Source organism: Lynx canadensis, chromosome C1 (assembly GCF_007474595.2).
Source record: "Lynx canadensis isolate LIC74 chromosome C1, mLynCan4.pri.v2, whole genome shotgun sequence".
Classification (NCBI taxonomy): Eukaryota; Metazoa; Chordata; class Mammalia; order Carnivora; family Felidae; genus Lynx; species Lynx canadensis.
The window spans coordinates 207,725,034-207,748,741 of NC_044310.1; the positions used below are offsets into that span (position 1 = coordinate 207,725,034).

General features: G+C 41.6%; 1 protein-coding gene across 1 annotated transcript in view; it reads right to left on the reverse strand.

Annotated features, from left to right (window-relative positions):
* Nucleotides 1-23,708, reverse strand: part of DOCK10 (dedicator of cytokinesis 10) — a 269,566-nt gene that overhangs the window by 100,478 nt on the left and 145,380 nt on the right. The window contains 5 exon segments of the mRNA XM_030325753.1: nt 1,143-1,326; nt 11,780-11,914; nt 12,168-12,290; nt 12,568-12,640; nt 21,147-21,229. Of these exon segments, the coding sequence (XP_030181613.1) occupies nt 1,143-1,326; nt 11,780-11,914; nt 12,168-12,290; nt 12,568-12,640; nt 21,147-21,229 (598 nt within the window).

Genomic DNA, 23,708 nt, shown 5'->3' on the forward strand with positions numbered 1-23,708 from the left:
AGATAGAGGCCTGGACATCAGACCTCCTGATGGTCATTTTGGGATTCTTTCCATGACACCACCCTATGTGCGTAAGAACTCTTGACCCTTATAATACCACACTTATACTTGGGGTTGTCATGACTTAGTCCATCAATGCACACTAAAGTTTTCTTATCTGTGAGTACATTTTTGATATTCTGACTCTCTGGCCATCAACTTCAAGCCCATATTCTGGCTTCAGTTACTAAAACTCTCTAAAACTCTATAAACATGAATACTCAAGTTGATTATCATTAAGTAAATCATAAATGCTAAATGCCTACTATGGTACATAGTAGTTGTGTTAAAGTCAACAACAGTTTTCTTCCTCATTGCCCCATGCCTCTTTCACTTTATAGAATATGATACTTAGACTACAAGAATCTAAAGACTCTGGTGTCTAAGATCCCACGGTGCTGGACAAAATGTCTTAAAATAGTTTTCCTTTCGGGAGGAACGACCAACTCTGGAAGTGAACTTGGCTTTCCTGTGGTCATGGACCTGTTTTTCTACGTGTCTCATCACCTGTCCTTTCCACGCTCTTGCTCCCCTCTCTTTGCCTAGAATGAATTAGAATTTTATGAAGTAATAAGGATGGGAAGAAGAAAAATCCTTTTATTTCATAAAGATCTCTAATATTGTGCAACATTTATGGAACTGTCACATATAAGCTGATCTCAGTATGGTCAAGAAGTATCCATGAAAGATATCTTTCAATTAAAAGGAAGTAATGCATGTCTGTCTTTACATAATATCATGTTAATTAATTAAATCAAAGTAAAGTAAAGTAAAGGCTATGCAACACAAACTACCCCATCTAAGGTAACCTCCCATCAGACATGGGTACATTTTTAGTACTGCCGACAGATGATTTCCAGCCTCAAATCACTGCCAGTAAACTCAAAATCATACCTGCGTGCGGTGATCCTCACTATTCAGGAAAAGTCAAGCATTTCGGGGTGCTTTTCTGGAGCTCAGAGATGGATGAGCTAGCCTTGACAGCTACCACAGTTAACTAGTTAGCCTTGACAGCTACCACAGTTAACTGGTTCATTAGATGAACCAAACACACAGGTCACATTTTGCAAAGGAAGGGAAGGGGGGGGCGCGTGCGTTCTCACCCAGCCCCAGATCTGCAAGCTCCGTGCTCCTCCTCCCCTGAGGTGGCCCCTCAGGACTGATTTGCAGGATGCGGTTCAGGGTGTGGATCCATTCATCCATATCTGACTCTGTTTCAGCCGCCAGCACAAAATAGGTTAGGTCATTCATTTTCAATTCAAAAGCATATTTTCTTAATCTGTTATTCTGTGGTGCAAAAAGACAGACAGAAAGCAAAAACACCAGATAATAAGTCTTAGAGAGCGAGAGACATTTTTTAGGGGGTTGTGCTTCCGAAGTGTTTCCTTTATAGGAGAGTAACATAAAGAAGATCGGCCAAACGAAGGCCAAAATTTGGGTGGGAATGAATCATTCTGTTTGGTTTCTTTCAGGGCTTTTGGTGCTAAGATGTATTTTATTTAGGTTCTTGTTGATTGGATGATTGTGGTGGCTCAAAAATTTCACCTTCAGGCACATGTGGCAAGACGCTCTAAACTTCTTCAAATCGTTGATTAGAGGGTCTGCCTTCACTTTCTCATCCTGTGTTCCGTCCACTATTCACTCCAGTTGGGTTTCTGGCCCCATGACACCCCAAAGCAGCACTACCCATGGTCACTAACAAACTCTATGCTGCTGCATTATCCAAGACATTTCCTTTTTCAGATCTTCCTTGACTCTTCAGTAGAATTAACATGGTGGCTTCCACTTCCTCCTTGAAACTTGTTTGTGTTGGGTTTCCATGACCACACTCTATTCTGGTTTCCTTTCTTCTTCATCAGCCACCACTTTTCAGTCATGCCTTGGACTCCTTTCTCTCTCATCTGACCCCAATGGCTTTAAAGGATGTCCACATGGTTGGGCACCCCAATTCCTTTCTCTGGCTCTGGCTTTTCCATCAGCCTCCCAACTTTTCTCTTATTCGACATCTCTACTTTGCCTTTCGTGACGAACCCATGAGGCCTTGGCTCTAGTTCCTGAATGTGCTCTGGTTACATGTTTTGTTGCTGCCGCAAGGCCTGAAGCAGCCCCTCCCCCGAGAGTACCTCACACATAGTCAGCACCATGTCTGTCCCTCATCTACTTAGGGGACCTGTAGTCACTCTTCAGATCTCAGTCAAAGTTTCTCCAATTTCTCAGGACGAGGTTCTTGTCTTCCAGGGCACGTACGACAATTTGGAAGTCCATACGTATTCATTTTCATTTCTTTGTTTTGACCAACATGTGCCTCCTTCATGGCTGCCTCCAGAAGACCAGGTCAGTTCCGCTCACGACTTTACCCTGTGCTGTCGCACAGAAGGGCTTAGTACCAGTGGGTTCAAAACACTTCCCTTTTATAAGGGAATAGGATTGCCTCCTGTTTTCGGGAAACTGACATTCATAGGGAAGAATGAATGAACGAAAGACTGAAGGAATACACAAAGGACTGGAAAACAGAAATTGGGGGCTGTGCAGAGAATTAAAATGGGCTCGGGGGTGAGTAGCCACTTCAGGCTGGCCTTCCAGGAAGGGGCATCCAAGTTGAAATCTGTAAAACCACTGAACTATTCCAAGATGGGAGAAGCGCACTGAAACTGGAGGGAACACAAGAGCAAATTATTATGGCACTTTTATACATTCCTGCCATGAGATTAGAATTATAAATTCAAAGCGGAATGATATAGCCCGCAATGATATAATTAGTGTTATATTACCTGCGGTGGTTGTAAGAATTATTGAAGATATCCCATCTCTAATTCACTCTCAGTTAATTCTGATACAGGTAGTCAACTCTTACCCCTAGTCAACTCTGCTTTGAAGCCATTGGAGCACCCACAATTACAACAGTGCAAGGTCTATGGGCTTAAGACAACCAGGTAAAAAGCAAATAGGAGAAGAACCGTAAGGTGAGAGTAACATTATAGTGTGGGATTGTGGCTGAATATCAAAGTATAAGATTCTTTTCGGGGACACGATTGCTATTCCTGGTGGCAAGAAAAAAATAATTTGCAATATCCTCCTGGTAAGGTCTTTTTTCTTGGTGATGGTCTCAGAAGATAGTCCTCAAATAGCTTCCTCCTTTCAATTTCCACAACATCATGATGACTACCACAAATATGACACTTACTAACCACTTGCCGTCTAGATGGCAGGTACCGTGCTGAGCACGCATAGTTTTTATTCTGCTTCATCCCACAACAGCCCTGGGAGACAAACTGAATTATTCCATTTAACATGTAATGACATGGATGCTTGGGAGATAAATTGAAATGTGCTTGGGATTCTACAGGTAGCAAGCGGCAGAGAAAGGAAAAAAAAAAAAAAAACCTCTTTATCCTCTAACCCACTGAGATGATCAGGGGCAAAGATGTTCAGCAAATGCTGTTCCCCTTCCTTGTCCCCTTCCTGGCACAATCACATCCCAAAGGGCTGGTCACGGCCTGGGAGGTCATGGCTTCTCTAAGCGCTGACAATAGACAAGGGTAACAAATAAACCTCAAGAAAAAGAAAAATTCAGGAGAAAAAAGAATTAGCTAAAAAAAAACCAGCTGTGATTCTCACTGTAGAACTTCATAGCTCAAATGCCACTTTCTAGATTCTTCCAAGGACACGCTCTTGGCTCTGGCCCATACTCCTTGTAACAACTCACTCGCTGGCTGGCTTTTTAAATAGTCTATGAACTTGATATGGGCAGAGGCTGACTGGTTACCCTCACTACTCAGTGCAGTAGTGGTATTCCTTCAAAAAGACAGATTTCGTGCTGTGCAAAAACAGACACATTAGCTGCCCTGGCTGAACAGGGGAGACAGGCATTAACCAGTTAATCACAAAAATGTGCAATTGGAAGATAAACGTACTTAGATTCTGTGTGAATGTGCTGAAGAAGAGGTGTGAACTTAAGGTATAAAAACTCTTCTTGAGAACCAGAAAGCTATTGCGATATGAGAATATTGTTGTTCTCTCAAGACCCTCTGGGGTCTAGGAAAGCAGAGGACAGGATGATTTTGACTCATAAAACGCCAGCGCTGCATTTCGAGGCTATTTTGGCTGCAATATAAATGCAGTGGGGGTTGCCAGAAAGATAGCGGTGGCCCCAAACTTTAGGGGGCAAAGCAAACATACAGGCAGCTTCTTTAAGAATGCAAATTCTTATGGGAATGCAAGCTGGTGTAGCCACCCTGGAAAACAGCATGGAGGTTCCTCAAAAAACTAAAAACCGAACTACCCTACGACCCAGCAATTGCACTACTAGGCATTTATCCAAGGATACAGGTGTGCTGTTTCGAAGGGACACATGCACCCCCATGCTTATAGTAGCACTATCAACAATAGCCAAAGGATGGAAAGAGCCCAAATGGCCATCGACGGATGAATGGATAAAGAAGATGTGGTATATATATACAATGGAGTATTACTCAGCAATCAAAAAGAATGAAATCTTGCCATTTGCGAGTACGTGGATGGAACTGGAGGGTATTATGCTAAGTGAAATTAGTCAGAGAAAGACAAAAGTCATATGACTTCATGCCTATGAGGACTTTAAGAGACAAAACAGATGAACATAAGGGAAGGGAAGCAAAAATAATATAAAAACAGGGAGGGGGAAAAAACAGAAGAGTCTCCTAAATATGGAGAGCAAACAGAGGGTTGCTGGAGGGGTTCTGGGGGGGGATGGGCTAAAATGGGTAAGGGGCATTAAGGATTCTACTCCTGAAATCATTGTTGCACTAGATGCTAACTAATCTGGATGTAAATTTTAAAAAATAAAAACAAAATTAAAACAAAGAATGCAAATTCTTAGAAGCTATAATCTCCACAGGAGGTGTGGGTGGGCTCCCTCCCCAACCCTAACACATACTTCTGGCAGGTCTCATGAAAGAGGTCCATAAAACCCCATGCGGCCTGCACTGACACAGAGGGTTTAAGGGCAAAGACAGCGTGGCCTTGAGCAAGTGTAAGAGGAGATAGTTTTCCTTCATAAAACAACAGGAACAGAAATAGATACAGAGGAAAGAACTCGAAATGCTCAGAGTTCAGGGCATAGCTTTGGCTGGAACACTGTTAAGGATCTGAACACAGCAAAATGCAAGCCAGTCTTAGTGTTGTCTTGAAAACAAACATATTAAAGAATCTGTTTAATTAATCACATGTCATAAATAATGTAGACAAGGAGATGAAAAGCCATGTAAAATGCTTACATTAATTGTATGACTTAAAAGTCAATGGAACTGCGACCTGCTTCCAAATGCAGAGGAGAAGGAACTCAGAGAATTCCAGACAGAAAACAGGACAAAAGATAGACACTAAAACTTGATTTTCCAAACTGTATACTCTACTTCAAGTGAATCGGAAAATGGGTTGCTGATGTCAACAATCTTATAAAAAATATTTTGCAAAAATTTGGGCAAACTATAACAAGCCCTTATTTCTCCAAAGGGCGTATTTATCAATGAAATAAATATTCTATCTGCAGCTTCTCAAAAACCGAATTATCTTTTTCTATTTGGAGCGGAACAGAACTACTTACAGTCATAGAGAAGCTTACACTGGGGAAGACTGTGATGCCTAAGTGGTTTTCTATCTCATTCTCTGTGATCTCTAACATAATGGCATATAAAATCACACAAAAAAAAGAAAGAACAAAAATAGGAAAATCAATGGGACATTTTAATAATCTTGAAATGCAGTTGTTATGTCATTATAGTGGTAATCAGGAAATAATCATATTTTTTTTTTTTCGATCTCCCAGTTTTCCTGTTTCCCTGAAAACAGTGTCCTTTGTGGCAGACGTGACTCCTCCGTTTACTAAAGCTCACCACAGTCCATCTACACAGCTTCATAAAAAGCAGGAAACTGTGAATATGTCCTAATGCCAACTGACATGTTTAATGAGTTGTAGCCAACTGGTCTGTTTCCACAATACTCATCTGGAAAGGTTCCGAAATAGAAACTCCAACAAAGCTACCAAAGCCAATGGAGAATTTAGTATCAAAGGAAGTTACCCAAACAAAATATTCCATTGTGCCTAATACGTTACTAGCATCTTTTGCAGAGTTCCCAAAAGAAACACACAACATCACATCCAGGTTACTGGGGTTGGTGGCTACCATTGATGTAATCCTTTCCATTCTCTGTATGTTTGTGCATTTCATTCAACAAAAATGTACTGGGTACCTTCTGCGTGTCAGGTGCACAGCATTAAAAACATTCAAATAAAGCACTTGCCCTCACTGAACTTGCATTCCAGTGTAATGGAGTGTCCGTAAACAAATAAGCAGAAATATAGCATACGTACTATGCATGTACTATAGGTAAAATAAAATAAAGTCTCAAGCGGTGATATATTCTGTATCTTATATATCTTATATGTTATATGGTAGTCTTACATTATGTCATCAGAACCTATTGTCTGAGATGTGCCACTCATTTTATTTGCACGTGCTCCATTTATTTTTTCTTTCTACGCATCGTCCCACAGGCTGGGAGTTCTTTGAAGACAGAAGCCACATTTGACTCATATTTGGCTTTCCCACAAAGCCTAGCATAACTAAGTTTTCAATGTATGCTTGCTGAAATAAATCCTCCCCCTAAAACCCACTGCTTAAAGCTACACATGAGCATATCTTTGTAGTACTTCTTCCGTCCATGTGGCTTATGCAGGATAGATGTATGAATATATGCAGGCATGCCCATATGATGTATGATTATCAGCTTATTTCCTTGGGCATCTTTCTGTAGTTTTGGACATCCCTCCACTTCAAACCTATTTTTGCCATTTATTAGCTCTGTGATTTGGGAAAGCCACTCTATCTCCCTGAGTTTTATTTTAATAAAACAATAATAATGCGCGTTCCATCAACTGGTGCCACATAATGTATCACATAAAAGTACAGTGTCATTCTGGTTTTTATTGTTATCATTGGAAATGAGATTTTATTTATTTATTTATTTATTTATTTATTTATTTATTCATAGAAGTTTATTTATTTTGAGAGAGAGCACACGCACGCGTGTGTGCAAGCAGGGGAGGCACGGAGAGATCGGAAGGGAGAGAAGCTCCAGCAGGCTCCTGTTGTCAGAGCAGAGCCCCACCTGGGGCTTAATCTCAAGAATCTTGAGATGGTGACCTGAGCTGAAATCCAGAGTCAGATGCTTAACCAACTGAGCCACCTAGGCGCCCCGGAAATGAGATTCTTTAGAGCCAGAGTTTGCTAATGTGAAGTTTATAGGTCAGATTTAGTTTCTAGATTTGTTTTCCTTGGCAGTTTTCCCCTCCCGATTTAACTACGTTTATGTGGCATGCACACTCCAAGCTGCTCCCTGCTGTCTCACACCTGGCCCCACTTCCTTCAGGTGGTGGGCTTCCTGAGCTGCAGAATGTATCCAAGTTTCTAGACTTCAGTTAAGCACGTGAGGCCACGGTCTTGGAATCCACGTCCACAAGGTGGCAGATTCGGCCCCTAGGAGGAAATAAACAGCGTTTGGCCCCCCACCCCCATTTACGCCTGCATAAAGTGACATCGGTCATTATTAATGTTGTGGTGGGAACCCTAAAAGACGGGATGCTTGGACTATTCATTCTCTTCCATAGTGGCAAGATCTTGAATAGATGGATGGATGGGCCAATGGATGAGTGAATAAGAAGACCTTGAAGGAATCAGATGGGATAACACAGGCCTAGATGTCCCTTGGCCCCAGATCAAAACTGAAGCAGCAAAAACTGGAAGTTCTGTTCCAGATTGGGAGTGCATGGGGTATAAAACACATCTAATGTCACTATGTGATTATAGTACAAAATGGAAACTATTGTCAATTTTTTTTTTAAATCAAGATCTAAAAAATTTCCAACCATAAATATCACCACAAATCTCTGAGAAACTTGGGTAGGAGTTTCTTTCTGCTTGATGTCACCCTTGAAATATATTTCTAAGAATTCCAACGATTATTCTTAGAAAAACACGATGACATAGATTGGGTCTGAATGAAACAAACCAAAATGGCTTGTTCACAGAAGACTGTTAGGAGCTTGGACTTCCTAAGAATGCCAGAGGGTAGGTATCACTTCTGAGGTAAAGTTTTTGTTCCTTTTTTCTGTTTTATTCAAGAGAAACCGATAATGATTCTTGACAAAACAGGTCTGACTCATTCTATTATTCATTTGTTCTGTGATCCTGTGTGTACATGTTTCGTCTTCAGGCACATTTTGTACCTGAGAGCTTGGGAGAGCAATGACTAAACTTGCATCTTATTTGAGAATCTTCTTTCCACTTGTAAGACCTCATAAGCCAGAGACAGCCATAAGCAAATATGTAAGAACCAGGATCCAGACACAAGGTGGTACGTAACCCAGACATCTATCTTCCCAGTGATCTCAAGAAGTTGGAGGTCCTCCCTCCCCAAAGGGCTACAAGTTCTTGATAAATAGGAATAGAAATGAAGGGGTATAGGGCTAAACTCTTTCAAAGATATAGTAGTGTTCCCAAATATTTGAATGGCCATCTACTGGGGAGTGAAATAGAAATGCAGCTGTGCTTTAAGGTGCAACATCTACCTTGGCGAATCCTGCTAGCTGACCCAGAAGAGTTCACTCATCACTGTTCTGTGCTCCTAGAACATTCAATAGCAGGTGTTGTTGATAGCTTTTGTGACACTGTGTAATCATTAACAATGAGCCTATGTTCCTCTCTGGTTTTGACTTCAGCAGGGAGTTCTCAATGCCTAAACACAGTTCCTGGTATGTCATAGACACTCAATGAGTTTGTTGAATGAAAGAATACATGAGTGAATAAAAAATAAATGAATAAAGAAGAATATTTAGATAGAAATTTCAGGAAGGTGAATGGAGATTTTCTAGGTAGGTCTTTCCCCAGTGGAATGTCTATTTCTCAAAGTTGTGATCTTTGCACCTGATGGAAAGCCTATCACCAGCTAGCGCTGACCTTTACTGCTCACTTGCTTGTACTTAAGGACTTACGTCCCACATTTTTCCTTAAGCTCTTCTTTCCAGCTTACCTTTGAACTCAGGCAAAAGGCCTGAAGGGCACAGCACCCCATGATAAAAACCAAAACTACTCCTCAAACAATAATTGCCCATGCAAAGAACTGTGGCCCAGAAGGTCCAGACCAGTTTGAGCTCAACCCCTGACTCACACCAGCGCAGATGGACCATGGAGTGACCCACAGAGTAACCAACAATTACCTTTACCTCATTACAATATTAAAATCTCTCCTCCGAGAGGAACACAGGCCTCATTTATAAAACATACAATGTATATATAGGTATATTTCCTTAAGACACATGTATGACCTCATGCCTGGCTCTACATACGATGACAAGGCTCCCCTTTCTAAATATTCATCCTAACCCTAAATAAAGGGATCCCACTCACCCTTGCTAGGGAAGTTATTCACCACGATCTCCGTATTTGCTGCGCATGAAGTCTTTTTTTTGTGAGGTAGCTCACCTGGTGTAGCTTCTACCTGTGACTCACCAAGGAGTGAAATCACGTTAGTTTGGTTACAAGACTAGGGAAGAAAGGCTGAAGACACACGGTCTCCCAGATCCTTTTCCATGCTAGCACATTATCTGAGTTTTTACAGATGAGGAACCTGAGCTCAGAGTCCGAGTAACTTACTCAAAGCCTCCAAAAGTAAGTGGTGAAACCAGGATTTGAATGCTGACCTGTATGAACCCCAAACTGTGTTTTCTCCTAGAAGACACTCTCCAGCTCCAAGGCACCACTTCAGCAGAGACTGAAGTACAGTCTAAGACGTGATGGAGAAGAAGTTCCTGTAGTCAAGGTCAGATTTGAGCACCGAGATGCGTGCTCAACACCGAGTTAATGGGATTCTTTGAAGAAGCAATGTCATAGTAATACGTATCTCTGTGAGCTGGATATACAGCACGGGCTGCAGTGATACTGCCTAAAAGATGGTAATGCATTTGCTAGAGCGAGCTTTGAAGGAAAAAATGGAAAAGAAAATACTTAAGAGTTTTAGCTCAGTTTCTAGAAAATGTAATCGTTGATCTTTCACCTACTGCGGGAAGTTTTACTCGACACTTCTAAAGACACTTCTAAAGCCGAAGCTTCCTTTGCGGCCAACAATAGAAAACCATCTCCACCCTCCATTAAGATCCTTATTGCCCTTTCCATATGGAAAGCTGGCATCTGCATTAAAATGCAATTATCTTTCACTTCTAGCCGACTACTCAGCTACACTTAATTAATTCTTTCCTTTTCAAGTTCAGCATTAGTACTTTCTGGAGGAATTCCAGATTTTAACAGATAGACCATCCAGAAAAAGCCCAGGCCTAAGTGACTGGAGAGAGCTCCATTTCGCATCCACATATCCGAGTGCCCCTTGGTATTAATCCAAGACATAATCTCAGCTCTGGAGCCAGCTGCGTCCACGCCTGCAGGTGAGTGGGAAGAGAAGGTCTGCTCCTGGTGACCGGTGACCAGAAACACAGTCCTCAACCTCCACAAGCCAGCATCCTTTTGTGAAATTCAAGATGAGGCTGCTGTAAGGTTTGGTTGCTTTGATTGTTACGTAAGAGGGAATAGGAGGACCCTTACTTCCTGAGAGCGAAAAGAATAAATGAGAGCATGGTGTCCAAATGAGGTCTATGGAGTTATTCTGCTTCCCGTTGCCACAGTGGTCTATGTCGAATCGCACACTAAGAACAATCACACGCTAAGAAGAACTTCCGGAACAGTATGGTTCGTTCAAAGCGCCGTGTCTGTTTCTGAAATTAAGCTCTTGGGAATCGATGTAATCCTTGTCTTTGAAGGAAACCTCCTCTTAGAAGGAAGAAGATTATGTGTGCACTGCCAATGTACTACCTCATTATTACCCAATAATAAAGATAGGATTTATGAAGCATAGTGAGCTATATGGTTTATATATTATTGAATTCTTTAGCTCAGGGGCGTTGTATGCTGCAGCCACACGGGTGGTCATTTTCTCCTTCTCCTTGAATATACCAGACTTGCTCTTGCCTCAGGCCCTTTGCACTTGCTGCCCCCGCTCATTCTTTAGTTTTCAGATCAAATAACTTCTCTATGAAGATGTTTTTTTTTCTCACTTCTGGAGCACTGGTACTCCTTTCCAACCTCACCATTTGTCTCTCTGCCTTCCACAGCCCCATTTCTTTTCTTCACTCCAGATTTCACCCACTGATTCCATTCTGTTGATTTTTTTTCTTTGTGTATTTTCTATTATTTTTCCTTTATTGAAAGTGAGTTTTGTGAAAGCAGAAACTCGGGTTGTGTTGTTTTCCAACGGATCTCTAAAGTCGAGAACAGTTCTTGACTCATATCAGATACTCCATAAACACTTGAATGAATGATGACTGGATGAACACACTCTTTGATTAAAAAGCCCAAAAGGGGAGGGGCTCCTAGATGGCTCAGTCAGTTAAGGGTCCAACTCTTGATCTCGGCTTAGGTCATGATCTTGTGGTTCGTGAGATCAAGTCCCGAGCAGAACGGAGCCCTGCGTCGGGCTCTGTGAGGACATCACGAAGCCTGCTTGGGATTCTATCTCTCCCTCTCACTCTCTGCCTCTCCCCCACCCCCCAATTTCTCTCTCTCTCAAAATAAATTAAAAAAAAATTAACAACAACAACAACAAATCCAAGAGGGGAAAACAAAACTCAAGGAGGAAAGGGATATCTACTCACCTGCACCACACCTGTACAGGAATCCAAAAAGATGCAGCCTTTGGGCTCTTTGGATATCTTTTCATCTTTGTAAAAATTCATGATGTAGGAGTTATCTGGCAACTGAGTCAGCTGGAAGTAGCGCTTTTTGAATGACTAAAGAAAGGGGAAGAAATAGACAGGTAGCTCAAAATGCAGTGTGCTATTACAGAAATTAGAAATGCCGAAATTCCTTCGGGCACGCTACATTCTTGGGCACTGTTCTAGGGAACAGCGTCCTCCTTCCTCATAAATAAAATATGACCCGAAATATAAACTCGATGCAAATGACACTCCTCTGTGCTGTGACCAGAGGAGGGGGTGTCCAGAGAACTGGCAGAAACAAAGATGAGCCTTGATGTCTCCTTACCCGAACAGTAACGGTATTGTTCACGGTGCTATTGAAATTCCCCTTGTAGAGCCAGCCAGACTTGAAAACTCCGGTTCCTCCAGCTCCCCCACCGCCCTTAGAAGATGAGTGGGAGGTGGTATCCTGTGGAAGAGGAATCAAGGGCATGACTGCAACCTTTTGTGAATCCCACATCTTAGACGCTGCACTTACAAATGAGCCTCCTTTTTCTCTCTTCGACGTGTCTTAAATAATCATGTTCCGTTTCAAAGCAAACGTGACTCATTTGGACTCAAAGCCCTTCCACAAATAGCTATGGCAGCTTCCTTGTAAAATTGGTCAGAATGTGGAATACTGTAGTGGAAGACAGGAACTAATTGTCCTCCTGATTTAAACACTTAGCTTTCAGTAATTTACTTACTTCATCCTTATCAGCGTCTTCATGGTCCACCTCAAAGGAATGTGAAGGAAGTTTCTCTGGTTTGTATTCTGCTCTGAGAGTAAAGAAAAAAAAAAAAGAGTTTCTGATTTGTCATTTGAGACCTGACTTTCATTTTCCGCTGTTCCCCTAGGTAACAACCGTTGTGTTTTCCGAAAAAATAATGCAATCTTGTGAGGCCCCGATTTCCTTTGGAAGCATTAACTTTCTGCTACACCATTACATTTTATCTCCGGTAAATAAATCTCTGTTTTAAACCGTGGAGTTACTATTTATACAGATTTACACATGTCTTCTTGAATGAGATGAAGGCAAGCAGGACAATTTTAAAGCTCTGGTGGTTTATATGCTTCTTCCTCTACCTTCTGCAGTGGAATATGAAGGAGTGCTGTTTTCATTTCCATTTCACCATTACATGGCCTACGGGATGGCCATTGGAAAAACCATGTTCCCGAGAACCAGCCCGTGCTCTGGCCGCTAGGTTGCGCTGTTCCCCTAACAGTGGCCTCCCCTGAAGTCTGCCCCAACTTGATTAAGCCGAAGGGTGCTCACTTTGTGCCTTTCCATGGTAGTCCTGAAATGCTGACCAGCCCGGAAGAGTCAGCGTGTGCACCTGATACTATCAATGGCAAAACAGGAGAAAGGTAAACTTCCTTTGGCTTGATTCTATTTGACAAGTCATGGCTGGATGGAGAGTGGTCAACAGCGTCTGAGGTTCAGACATTCTTTGATACTTAGTGAGAGAATCCTACGTGTAGAGTTGGCCTGGAATATTCATTTTCTTTAAGGTGATTTATGTTGTGTAGAAGCAACTTGGGAATCTGACTATTGAGAAAAAAAGTCCAGGGGTGCTCTTTGAGTTATTCCTGTTACAAATCTTTTCCTATGTTGATGGTATTCCAGATAGGAAGGGGCATGACCAAGACCTCTTTATACTTCAGTATGCATAAAATTACCAGACTGCATTCACATAGGGATTCAGTGGATTCAAGTGGGTTCAAAATACTCTTTACCTTTCCTCTGAAAGACATGAAAATGCCCATTCCTGGTTCACAGCAGGGCAGGTAGGGGCACAGACAGAACACTGACCTCACTAATAAAATGGAAAAGCCTGAGATCAGAGTCACATTCTCTATAACTGATAATAGATTTTTTTTTCAATTGTGATAAAATATACATAACAGAAAAATTACGATTTTAACCATTTTTACGTGTACAGCAGATCAGTGGCACAAAGTACGTTCACGTTGTTGTGCAACCATCACAAAAGTCCGTCTCGTTCCCAAAATGACACTGTACCCATTACACAACAGTTCCATATCTCTCCCTTCCCCCACCCCTGGTAACCACTGTTCTACTTTATGCCTCTCTGTATTTGGCTATTCTGGGCACCTCATCTTATGTTTCATTGTGTGTCTGGCTGATTTCACTTATTGTAAAATGCCCTCAAGGTTCATTCGTGTCGTGGCCAGTATTAGGATTTCATTCTTATACAAGGCCAGATAATATTCTACTGTAGTCTAAAAAGAGTTCACACCCCCAAAGTTGTTTCCATGAAGACATCCTGGAATCTAAAAATTAGGACTGTCTCCATGTAGATGCTGGGTACATGTCTATTAGGACGCTTACCTGAATCTGTTAATTCCCTCCACCAGATCACATTTTTTTTTAGTTTTATTTATTTATTTACTTATTTATTTATTTTGAAAGAGAGAGAACCAGCAGGGGAGGGGTAAAGAGAGAGGGAGACAGAGGATCTGAAGCAGGCTCTGTGCTGTCAGCAGAGAGCCCAATGCAGGGCTCAAACTCATGAACTCTGAGATCATGACCTGAGCTGAAGTTGGATGCTTAACCAACTGAGACACCCAGGTGCCCCAAGATTACATGTTTCTTTTTTTTTTATTTTTTTAAAAAAAAATTTTTTTTTTCAACGTTTTTATTTATTTTTGGGACAGAGAGAGACAGAGCATGAACGGGGGAGGGGCAGAGAGAGAGGGAGACACAGAATCGGAAACAGGCTCCAGGCTCCGAGCCATCAGCCCAGAGCCTGATGCGGGGCTCGAACTCACGGACCGCGAGATCGTGACCTGGCTGAAGTCGGACGCTTAACCGACTGCGCCACCCAGGCGCCCCAAGATTACATGTTTCTTAAAGCCAGAGACTCCAATGAAGTCCCATCTACGCGTCCCCAAGCTTTGTCTTTTTCTACTGTAGGGATGCTCAGTATGCATTTGCTGATTGCATCAGTGATAGGCAAGGTGAACAAGGAGATCAGAGAAGCAAAATAAGACAGCATGGTATAATTTAAAACTGTTTTTGGAAGACATCTTGGGGACGCTAAAACACATATTTTTGGTGGCCAACGTCCTAAGACGCACCTCCAGTGTGTTAAAAGAGGTTTTGAAAAACGATCTTAGTATTGTGAATTTATTTTATAAATTCAGATTATATGTTACTTGCTACCAAAACCAAAAGCTAAGAAAAATAAAGCTATTCTGGGGTACACAGTAGTTGATATTGTGTATTAAGGATGGTATCTGGGGTCTCCCTTCAGCCCCAGTCCCAATTTCTTTGTCCATTTTTGTTCAGTTGTATAGCCTTGATATGAAATCCCAAGACCCATAGGTAAGTAGTTGTAAATGGTAACAGGCTTATTTAAGAGCCAGAGGCTTGAAAGAAGGGTGGTAGGAGATGTGTATTTTAAATTTATCTCCCCCACAGGTTCTGGCACCTGGTAAGAACAGAATAAGTATTTGTCCACTGATGTATATGAAATTATTCGAGAGGGTATGCATTATTCCAAATTCCAGAAATATATTAATACATACATAATGCAGCCTTGTTCATCCAAGACTTATTTGTAAGTTCAAAGAAGTTGAAAACTCTATACCAAGATAGCAGAACTTCTGTACTTAAGTTTAAATATGTACTATGCAGCATATAGCTTTTTAGTGAATTATATATGTGTGTAATCAGACGTTTGTGTACCAATACTAGAACTTCACAGTCCAGTGTAATTTGGGTGTTGTACTGAGAAGAAAACGAAGTCCGTAACAGTTACATAAACACACAGTGGAAGAAGTTGGACTAGAAAGCCTATTTTCTTTCTTTTTTTTTTTTTTCAACGTTTTTTATTTATTTTTGGGACAGAGAGAGACAGAGCATGAACGGGGGAGGGGCAGAGAGAGAGGGAGACACAGAATCGGAAACAGGCTCCAGGCTCCGAGCCATCAGCCCAGAGCCCGACGCGGGGCTCGAACTCACGGACCGCGAGATCGTGACCTGGCTGAAGTCGGACGCGTAACCGACTGCGCCACCCAGGCGCCCCAGAAGTCCTATTTTCTAAAATGCTACTTGCTGTATGTAGGGTAAGTTAATCAAACCATCTTTAATAAGAACATTAAGTAAGACTGGAGCCATTATTCTCTTCCAAAGGCTCGTGGTGTATCTGTACTCCATTCTCTTTCTTACAGAGCCTTAGGGATACTCGAGCTTATCTGTGTCAGTTGCCCCCAATGTTAACTTGTTCTGCCTCTTTTGGTTATGGTCAACTTATGTGAAGGCTGAGCCACTCGCAGGTGACAGTGTTACTTTAGGACCACTGGGAAATGTTTCCTATCCTACCCAAAATATCCCTTTTCTCCAAAAGAGCCTAACAACATCTTGACAATCCTAAACAAAAAGCGATCACTTTCACCTTTTCATTTGGTTGGCAAAATAAAGCCCCTAAACACAACCCTTTCCTCTCTTCCCTCATCCAGCGAGGCAACACATTGCCTGAAATTCAGGGGCAGGTTCAAATGGCTGACTTCAAAGCAATTACTCCAAGCGTTTTGTCTGCAGAGAAGGGAACATGAGTGTTCCAGGATTCTTAAAATGATAGCAGGGCAGAAAAGGGAGTATTAAAGAAACATCCTAAGTGAAAGATAAAAGCATTCATAGGGAAAACCAAGGAAGAGGCAGCACAGATAAACTTGAACATGGAAGGTCAACATCTGGCTCAGGGGTCATCCTATGCTCTGTGCTAATTACTTCCTATTAGTCTCCCTGTGACCTTGGTACAATTCTGTTTCTGAACTTCTTATTCTGTCCTCTACTGCCAGCATGACTTACCCTTTCTTCTCTTTCTTACAAAAGACTAATTTTATAGGCATTTGTTCTTGGTAATAGTGGATCACAGTAGTGGCCATGTTCCTCAAATATATCGAGATAGATAGATAGATAGATAGATAGATAGATATCTCATGTTTTCTTTATCCATTCATGCATCAATGGACATTTAAGTTGTTTCCATGTCTTGGCTATTATAAACAATGCTGCAGTGAACATAGGATGCATGTATCTTTTTGCATTAATGTTTTTGTTTTCTTTGGATAAATACCCAGAAGTGGAGTTGCTAGGTCATATGGGAGTTCTGTTTTTAATTTTTTGAGGGACCCCATACAGTTTTGCATCGTGGCTGCACCAGTTTACCTTCCCACCAATAGTGCATGAGGGTTCCCCTTTTTCAACATCCTCATTAACACTTGTTATTTCTTGTCCTTTTGATACTAACCATTCTAATAGGTGGGAGGTGGAATCTCCTTGTGGTTTTGATTTGTATTTTCCTGATGACTAGTGTTGTTGAGCACCTTTCCAGGTACCGGTTGGCCACTGTCTGCTTTCCTTGGAAAAATGTTTATTCAGATCCTTTGCCCACTTTTTAGCTGGATTGTTATATTTTTTGTTATTGAATTGTATGAGTTTTTTGTATATTTTGGATATTAGTCATCAGATATATGATTTGCAAATATTTCCTCCCATTCTGAAGGTTGCTTTTTCATTATGTTGATGGTTTCCTTCGCTGTGCTGAAGCTTTTGAGTTTGATGCAAGGCCACCTGTTCATTTTTACTTGGAATGCAGTCGGATCCAAAAACTCATTGCCAAGACTGATGCCCCGGAGGTTACCATCTAGTTTTCTTCTAGGAGTTTTATGGTTCCAGGTCTCACATTCAAGTCTTTAATCCACTTTGAATTAATTTTTGTGTCCAGTGTAAGAAGTGGTCCATTTCCATTCTTTTGTACATGTCTGTCCAGTTTTCCCAACACTATTTATTGAAGAGACTGTCCTTTCCCCACGGTATAGACTTGGCTCCTTTGGCATCATGTAGTTTTTGTCATTCTTGTCTCTCGTGAATCACAAATTCAACGCTGGATTTTATGTATGAAGGCTTACATTTTACATTCTAGCCTGAAATAGTGTGTCTCTCCACTATCCTTCTATGAACAGATACTCAAAAAAAAAAAAAAAGTGAGGTTCTGAAAAACACAATAACACAATTTCAAATTTAAAGAATAAAAATTAGGTGAATAAACACACTTCGGTTTTCACTCTTCCACAATTGCAAGGTTTCATTTTGTAGCCTCAGCAACCCATAAAAAGAAATGATCAGTTTAAATTGGTAGCGGGCATTGGAGAATTCTTCTAATCTGGGAGGCACGAACATGATTTACTTCTAATAGCCTCTGAAGGCCAACTAAATGATCTGTTTCTACTACTGACCTAAATATGTGTGTAGTCTTTAATGGGGAGTGCTTCACTTTGTAAAATCATTTAAAAAAAGATTTTTTCATTCAGTCTTACAGTCTTCATCATTTCAGGGGATGTGTGAAGATTACATTCTAGAACTTCTGATTTTCACATAGTTCATTGAAATCTCTGACTTTGTGGCAGGAGTATTCTTCCCCTTCGTGGTATCAACTTCTACTTCCTTTAGTTAATTAAGGGAAATTCTCAACAATATTTTCGTTACTTTTGTCTACTTCTCATGAGGTTCTTCTCATGCTCTATGATATCCAGACCTCGTTTTTGTTCGAGGTGGTTCCTCTGTTGTTTTAATGGAGAACGAATACCGTGAAGGCAAAATCTCTCATATATTTTTTTCTTGATGGCATCATGAAGATAAAGAAAAGATGTTTGGGGATCAAGCTGCTAAAGATTCCAACAGACCTGAAGTCAGTGGGAAGGCACGTACTTGGAAGGGCAGCTAAATGCCACTTTCTACAATCTCTCACTTCATATGAGATCTTCCAACCGCTTGGACGCAGTTTCCAAGTCGTGACCACTTCTCAGAACCATTTTCAGAAAGAGGAAGTCTCGATGGTAAAAAAAAAATACTTTTCTTTTCAATTGTGCCTACAAAACGTGTGTGACTAAGGCCCAGACACTCTGAATATACATAGTAATTACTCACGAAAGCCGGGGGTATGGTAGACCTTAGCACGAAAGTCCATACGGGAGGTTATATCAGGAGTGACCTGAATTTAAGGGGATGTCCAGAGATTTGGTAAAAGTTAATGTTGGCTGTTTGCAAAAAGGTTTGCTGCTTTGGAGGAACATCGTTTTGTTCTTTACAGTAATGCAACTGAAAAATACTGGGCGCCTGGGTGGCTCAGTCGGTTACGTGTCCGACTCTTGATTTCAGCTCAGGTCATGATCTCGTTGTTTGTGAGACTGAGCCCCGAAATGGGCTCTGCGCTGATAATGTGGAGCTTGCTTGGGATTCTCTCTTCTTCCTTCTCTGCCCTTCCCTGGCTCTCTCTCTCTCTCTCTCAAAATAAATAAAAACTTAAAGAAATAAATAGAATAGCCTCCTTCCCATTCACATCTTTCTTTTTTTTCCTGTATACTCACTGTTACAATCCCATTCTCCTTAGAGTACACCAAATGATCTTTTAAAGAATTAAACTGGATCACATCACACTCTAGGCTAAAATTTCCACAGGCTTCTGTTGCAGTGGGAATGAATCCAAGCTCTCTCTTCCAGGGCCCGCCAGGTCCCTTGCCTCGTTCCATGGTTTCACTTCACTATAACCTTTCCACCTCAGTTCCAGCCTCCCCATTCTGCTCAAGAGACCATGCTGGTTCCAAGGTCAGGGCCCCTGCCCTTGCTGTTTCCTCTGGGAATCCTTTCCCAAGACCACAGTGCTGGGAGCTACTGTCCCTTCAGGTCTGAGCTCAGACGCTACCTTCTCTGAACTATTCTGCAGCTCCTTCAAATTCTGCATTTGTGGGTAGAGAGCAGCCCATCCAAGTATCCAAGCCTGGAACAGCTGCTGCTGGGGGCATGGGAAATTTGTGCAAATAGTGCCCAAATCTAAACCACGTGTCCACATAGGGGTGCCTGGGCTGCTCAGTCAGTTGAGTGTCTGACTTTGGCTCAGGTCATGATCTTGTGGGTCATGAGTTGGAGCCCCATGTCAGGCTCTGTGCTGACAGCTCAGAGCCTGGAGCCTGCTTCAGATTCTGTGTCTCCCTCTCTCTCTGCCCCTACCCCACTCACACACTGTCTCTCTTTCTCTCTCAAAAATAAACATAAAAAAAAATAAACCACACGCCCACTAAAAAGTTAGACGCAACAAGTACCTTCTCGATGCCTTCACTTGAGGGAAGTGTTAATAACTTCGCCTTTGATTGTTGTGTTTTTCTGGATTATTTGCATTGTTTTAGTTAGATGAACCAATGTGTTAGGAGATTCCAATTCATTGCAGTTCTTTGAATTCGAGCAACTCCAATCCCTTCCATGAATATTATATTTCTTTTCTTTCTTTTTTAAAGGAATGATGTATTTCAAAATTTGCCATTCACTTACTTTACTTATTCAATAGGTCATTATTACACACTTACCAGAGGCCAGGCATTCTCCTCCCTTGTAGGGGATTCTGCAAGGAAAAGTCCCTGCCCTTTGGGGATTTTTGCTTTAGTGGGGGACACAGACACTGAATAAATGACTACTTTAGTTCAGGTAGTAGGTCAGGCAAGCTTGTCTGTGAAGGTGACATTCGAACAGGTACAGAACAAAGACACCTTCTCCCAAAGACTTTACTTAGTCCAGAAGAAAAAAAAAGCTGTTAATTTTTCCCTTTTTGCTGTTCTTAGACATGTAACATTTCTGCAGAGGTTGTCTACTTTCATGACTCTTGGTATCCCAGCATGGAAATACATGAAGCCAGTGGCAAATCTGAATGCTAAATACAGAATATCCTCAGAAACATGTTTTGGTCCACACTGTTCTTTTCCAGTCCTGTTGTATCTGCTCTATTGAAATAACAGCTCTCAAAAGAGTGATAGAGTAACACTTCAAGAATTTGTTCAGGGACACCTGGGTGGTTCAGTTTGTTGAGCATCCGACTTCGGCTCCGGTCATGACATCGCGGTTTGTGAGTTCAAGCCCCACATCGGGCTTGCTGCTGTCATGGTAGAGCCCGCTTCGGATTCTCTGTCCCTCTCTCTCTGCCCCTCTCCAACTTGTACTCTCCCCAAAATAAATATATATTGAAAAAAAAAGACTTCGTTAGAAAATTAAATAAGAATACATTTGTATCTTACAATCAACTCTGTTCATATACAACAAAATGTACATTGTTGACCAAAATGCTGTATCATGACTCCTATTTTTAAATTTTGTAAAATAGACCTTGACACTAGTTAACGTGCATGTATTCATGAACAACTGTAGAACTTAAACTGAGAACGTATTTTATACATGGAAAAACCCATTTATATATGACAGGTTCTTACCGGGGTAACTGTCGGAAGTCTCCAGAATATTGTTCATATTTGTAGTTTACCACATACCATTGGGAGCTATAAAATTTACAAGCCTAAAAGAAAAAAAAATGACAATTAAAAATTATCATTAAAAAAAAATTAGCCGTCCTGGCAAAAAGCACAGTGAATACACTTCATGTCATCTCTGGGGTAGTGTTAACAGGGAGCTATATTAGCGATTTTAAGGTAGGGAAGGGGCTGGGTGATGATAATCATTTCATATTTTCTAGTGAAATGGAAATCTAACCTTTCCCAGACTCTTGGAGGAGGAACCATTTAACATATTTATTCTATTTTACGCCATCAAGGAAAGTCTAATTTAATCAGCCCATGAATCATACCAGATTCATTACTAACTCAAGTACAGTCACGTTTGAGTTTTCCTTAGCAACCTTCCATTATTTAACAGCTCTTACTGGTAGAAGATATCATTATTTCTGTGTAATCTTTTCATTGTAACTTTAGCCCATTTCTTCTTGTCCTTGCATCAGTAACTTATCTCTTCCCCTCTATGTCAGCTGGACTGTCAATTTGAAATCAGTTTTTCAGTTTTACCTCAATGCCTTCTAAGGGTTAGCCTTCTCCATGATTACTCACTGATTTTTATAGATAGGTAGGAATAAAACATGACAAGCGACTTTTTGAAAAACAAAGTTAAGAGTATAAAATAACTATCTTACAGTAGTACATAATGGCTGATTTTGCAATGCTGATTGATGGCAAATATTTCCCAAGCACCAACCACGGACCTGGCAGTGGTAGACCACAGAGTAGTAATGGGGATTTCACTAGGTGGCTTTTAAGATTGCTTTCTTTCTTTCTTTCTTTCTTTCTTTCTTTCTTTCTTTCTCTCTCTATTTTCAAGAGAGAGAAAGAGACAGAGAGAATAAGCAGGGGACAGGTAGAGAACCAGGGGGACAGAGGGTCTGAAGGGGTTCCTTGGTGCTAACAGCAGAGAGCCTGATGCGGGGCTTGAACTCAGGAACCGCAAGATCATGACCTGGGCCGAAGTCGGTCGCTTCACTGACTGAGCCACCCAGGCACCCCTCAGATTCCTTTTGATCCTCAAATTACAGGACCCTGGGGATAAAGCATCTGGCATGAGGATTATAAGATCTCGTCCTCTACGGCGAAGAAAACGAGGATCAATGAGCTTCCCACAAGGTGAGAAATAATGACCTGTGGCTGTCTGGAACCGGGAAGGGGACAGGCAAGGAAAGCAGTGGGAGAAGAGTCACTTGGGGTGTGGAAGCGCCAGAAGCAAAGGAAACGCTGCCACTGTCTTTGCAGAAGAGAAAGTGAACAGAACGTGGGAGGGAATGGCCCAAGGGCACTCCAGAAGGGTTGGTGGGGAGCCCTGGGTGCGGGCACCTGGCTCAACATGCAGGGGGCCCCTGCGTGGCTCAGTTGGTTAAGCGTCTGATGTTGGCTCACGGTTCATGAGTTTAAGACCCATGTTGGGCTCTGTGCTAACAGCTCAGAGCCTGGAGCCTGCTTCGGATTCTCTGTCTTCCCCTGTCTCTGCCTCTCCCCACCTCTCAAAAATAAAAAATTGACATTAAAATTAAAAAAAAAAGTGCAGGGAAAGGCAGGGAGAAGGGAGAGTGGTTGGGTACCCTCGGCTGCTCTGGATTTCTCTAACCTTGAACTTTCTTGGCACCATGACTCTATTTGTTCAGGAGAGCACCCACACACAAGCTGGGGACTGAGGCTGAAGAGCACGTGAGCCTGGGACCAAGACGGGAGGAGGAGGATGTTGGCAGAGAACAGTGGAGAAAACCAGCAACTAGAGAAAACCAGCTGGAGAAAACCAGTAGTGGAGAAAACCAGCAACCAAATGAACATGGATAAAGGCAAAGGGAATTCAGGAGAGCGGGGTGAGCTGTGGATGGAGAAGAGGAACGGGGACCACACTGAATATTTAACTAAACTGCAATGAAAATGAATATTTTCCTAAAATGAAATTCCTGAACCAATTCTGCAAATCCCATGTTTCTGGAAATAAGAAGAGAACCAAGCCCTACTGTGCTCCTTGGATGAAAAGTTCCATCTTCACTTTAAAAGAAAAAAAAATATTTATTTATATTTGTGTGAGAGAGAGAGAGAGAGCGAGAGAGAGAGAGAGAGAGAGCCCCAAGCAGGCTCCACACTGTCACCACAGAGCAGGGCTGGATCTTATGAACTGCAAGATCATGACCTGAACCAAAATCAAGAGTCAGACGCTTAACTGACTGAGCACCCAGGCGCCCCCCAAAATGAGTATTTTAATAAAAATAAGTCTTTTATGAAAAATGAGAAGTTAAAAAAACCATGAATGTGTTCAGAGTATTTCTCCCCCTAGTCTGACCCAGTTTGGATTATTTTCTTAGGACAGAATACTCAAAGTATTTTAAAGATTCTTGGCAAAAAAATCGCCAAACCAATACATATTTGTTACAAGAAAAAGGCAAATAGAGGGAACAGCACCGAACCAGGAGCTACGCTGTTTTATTCTTGTTCTGGAACGAACCCATTATTACTGATTTCCCACAT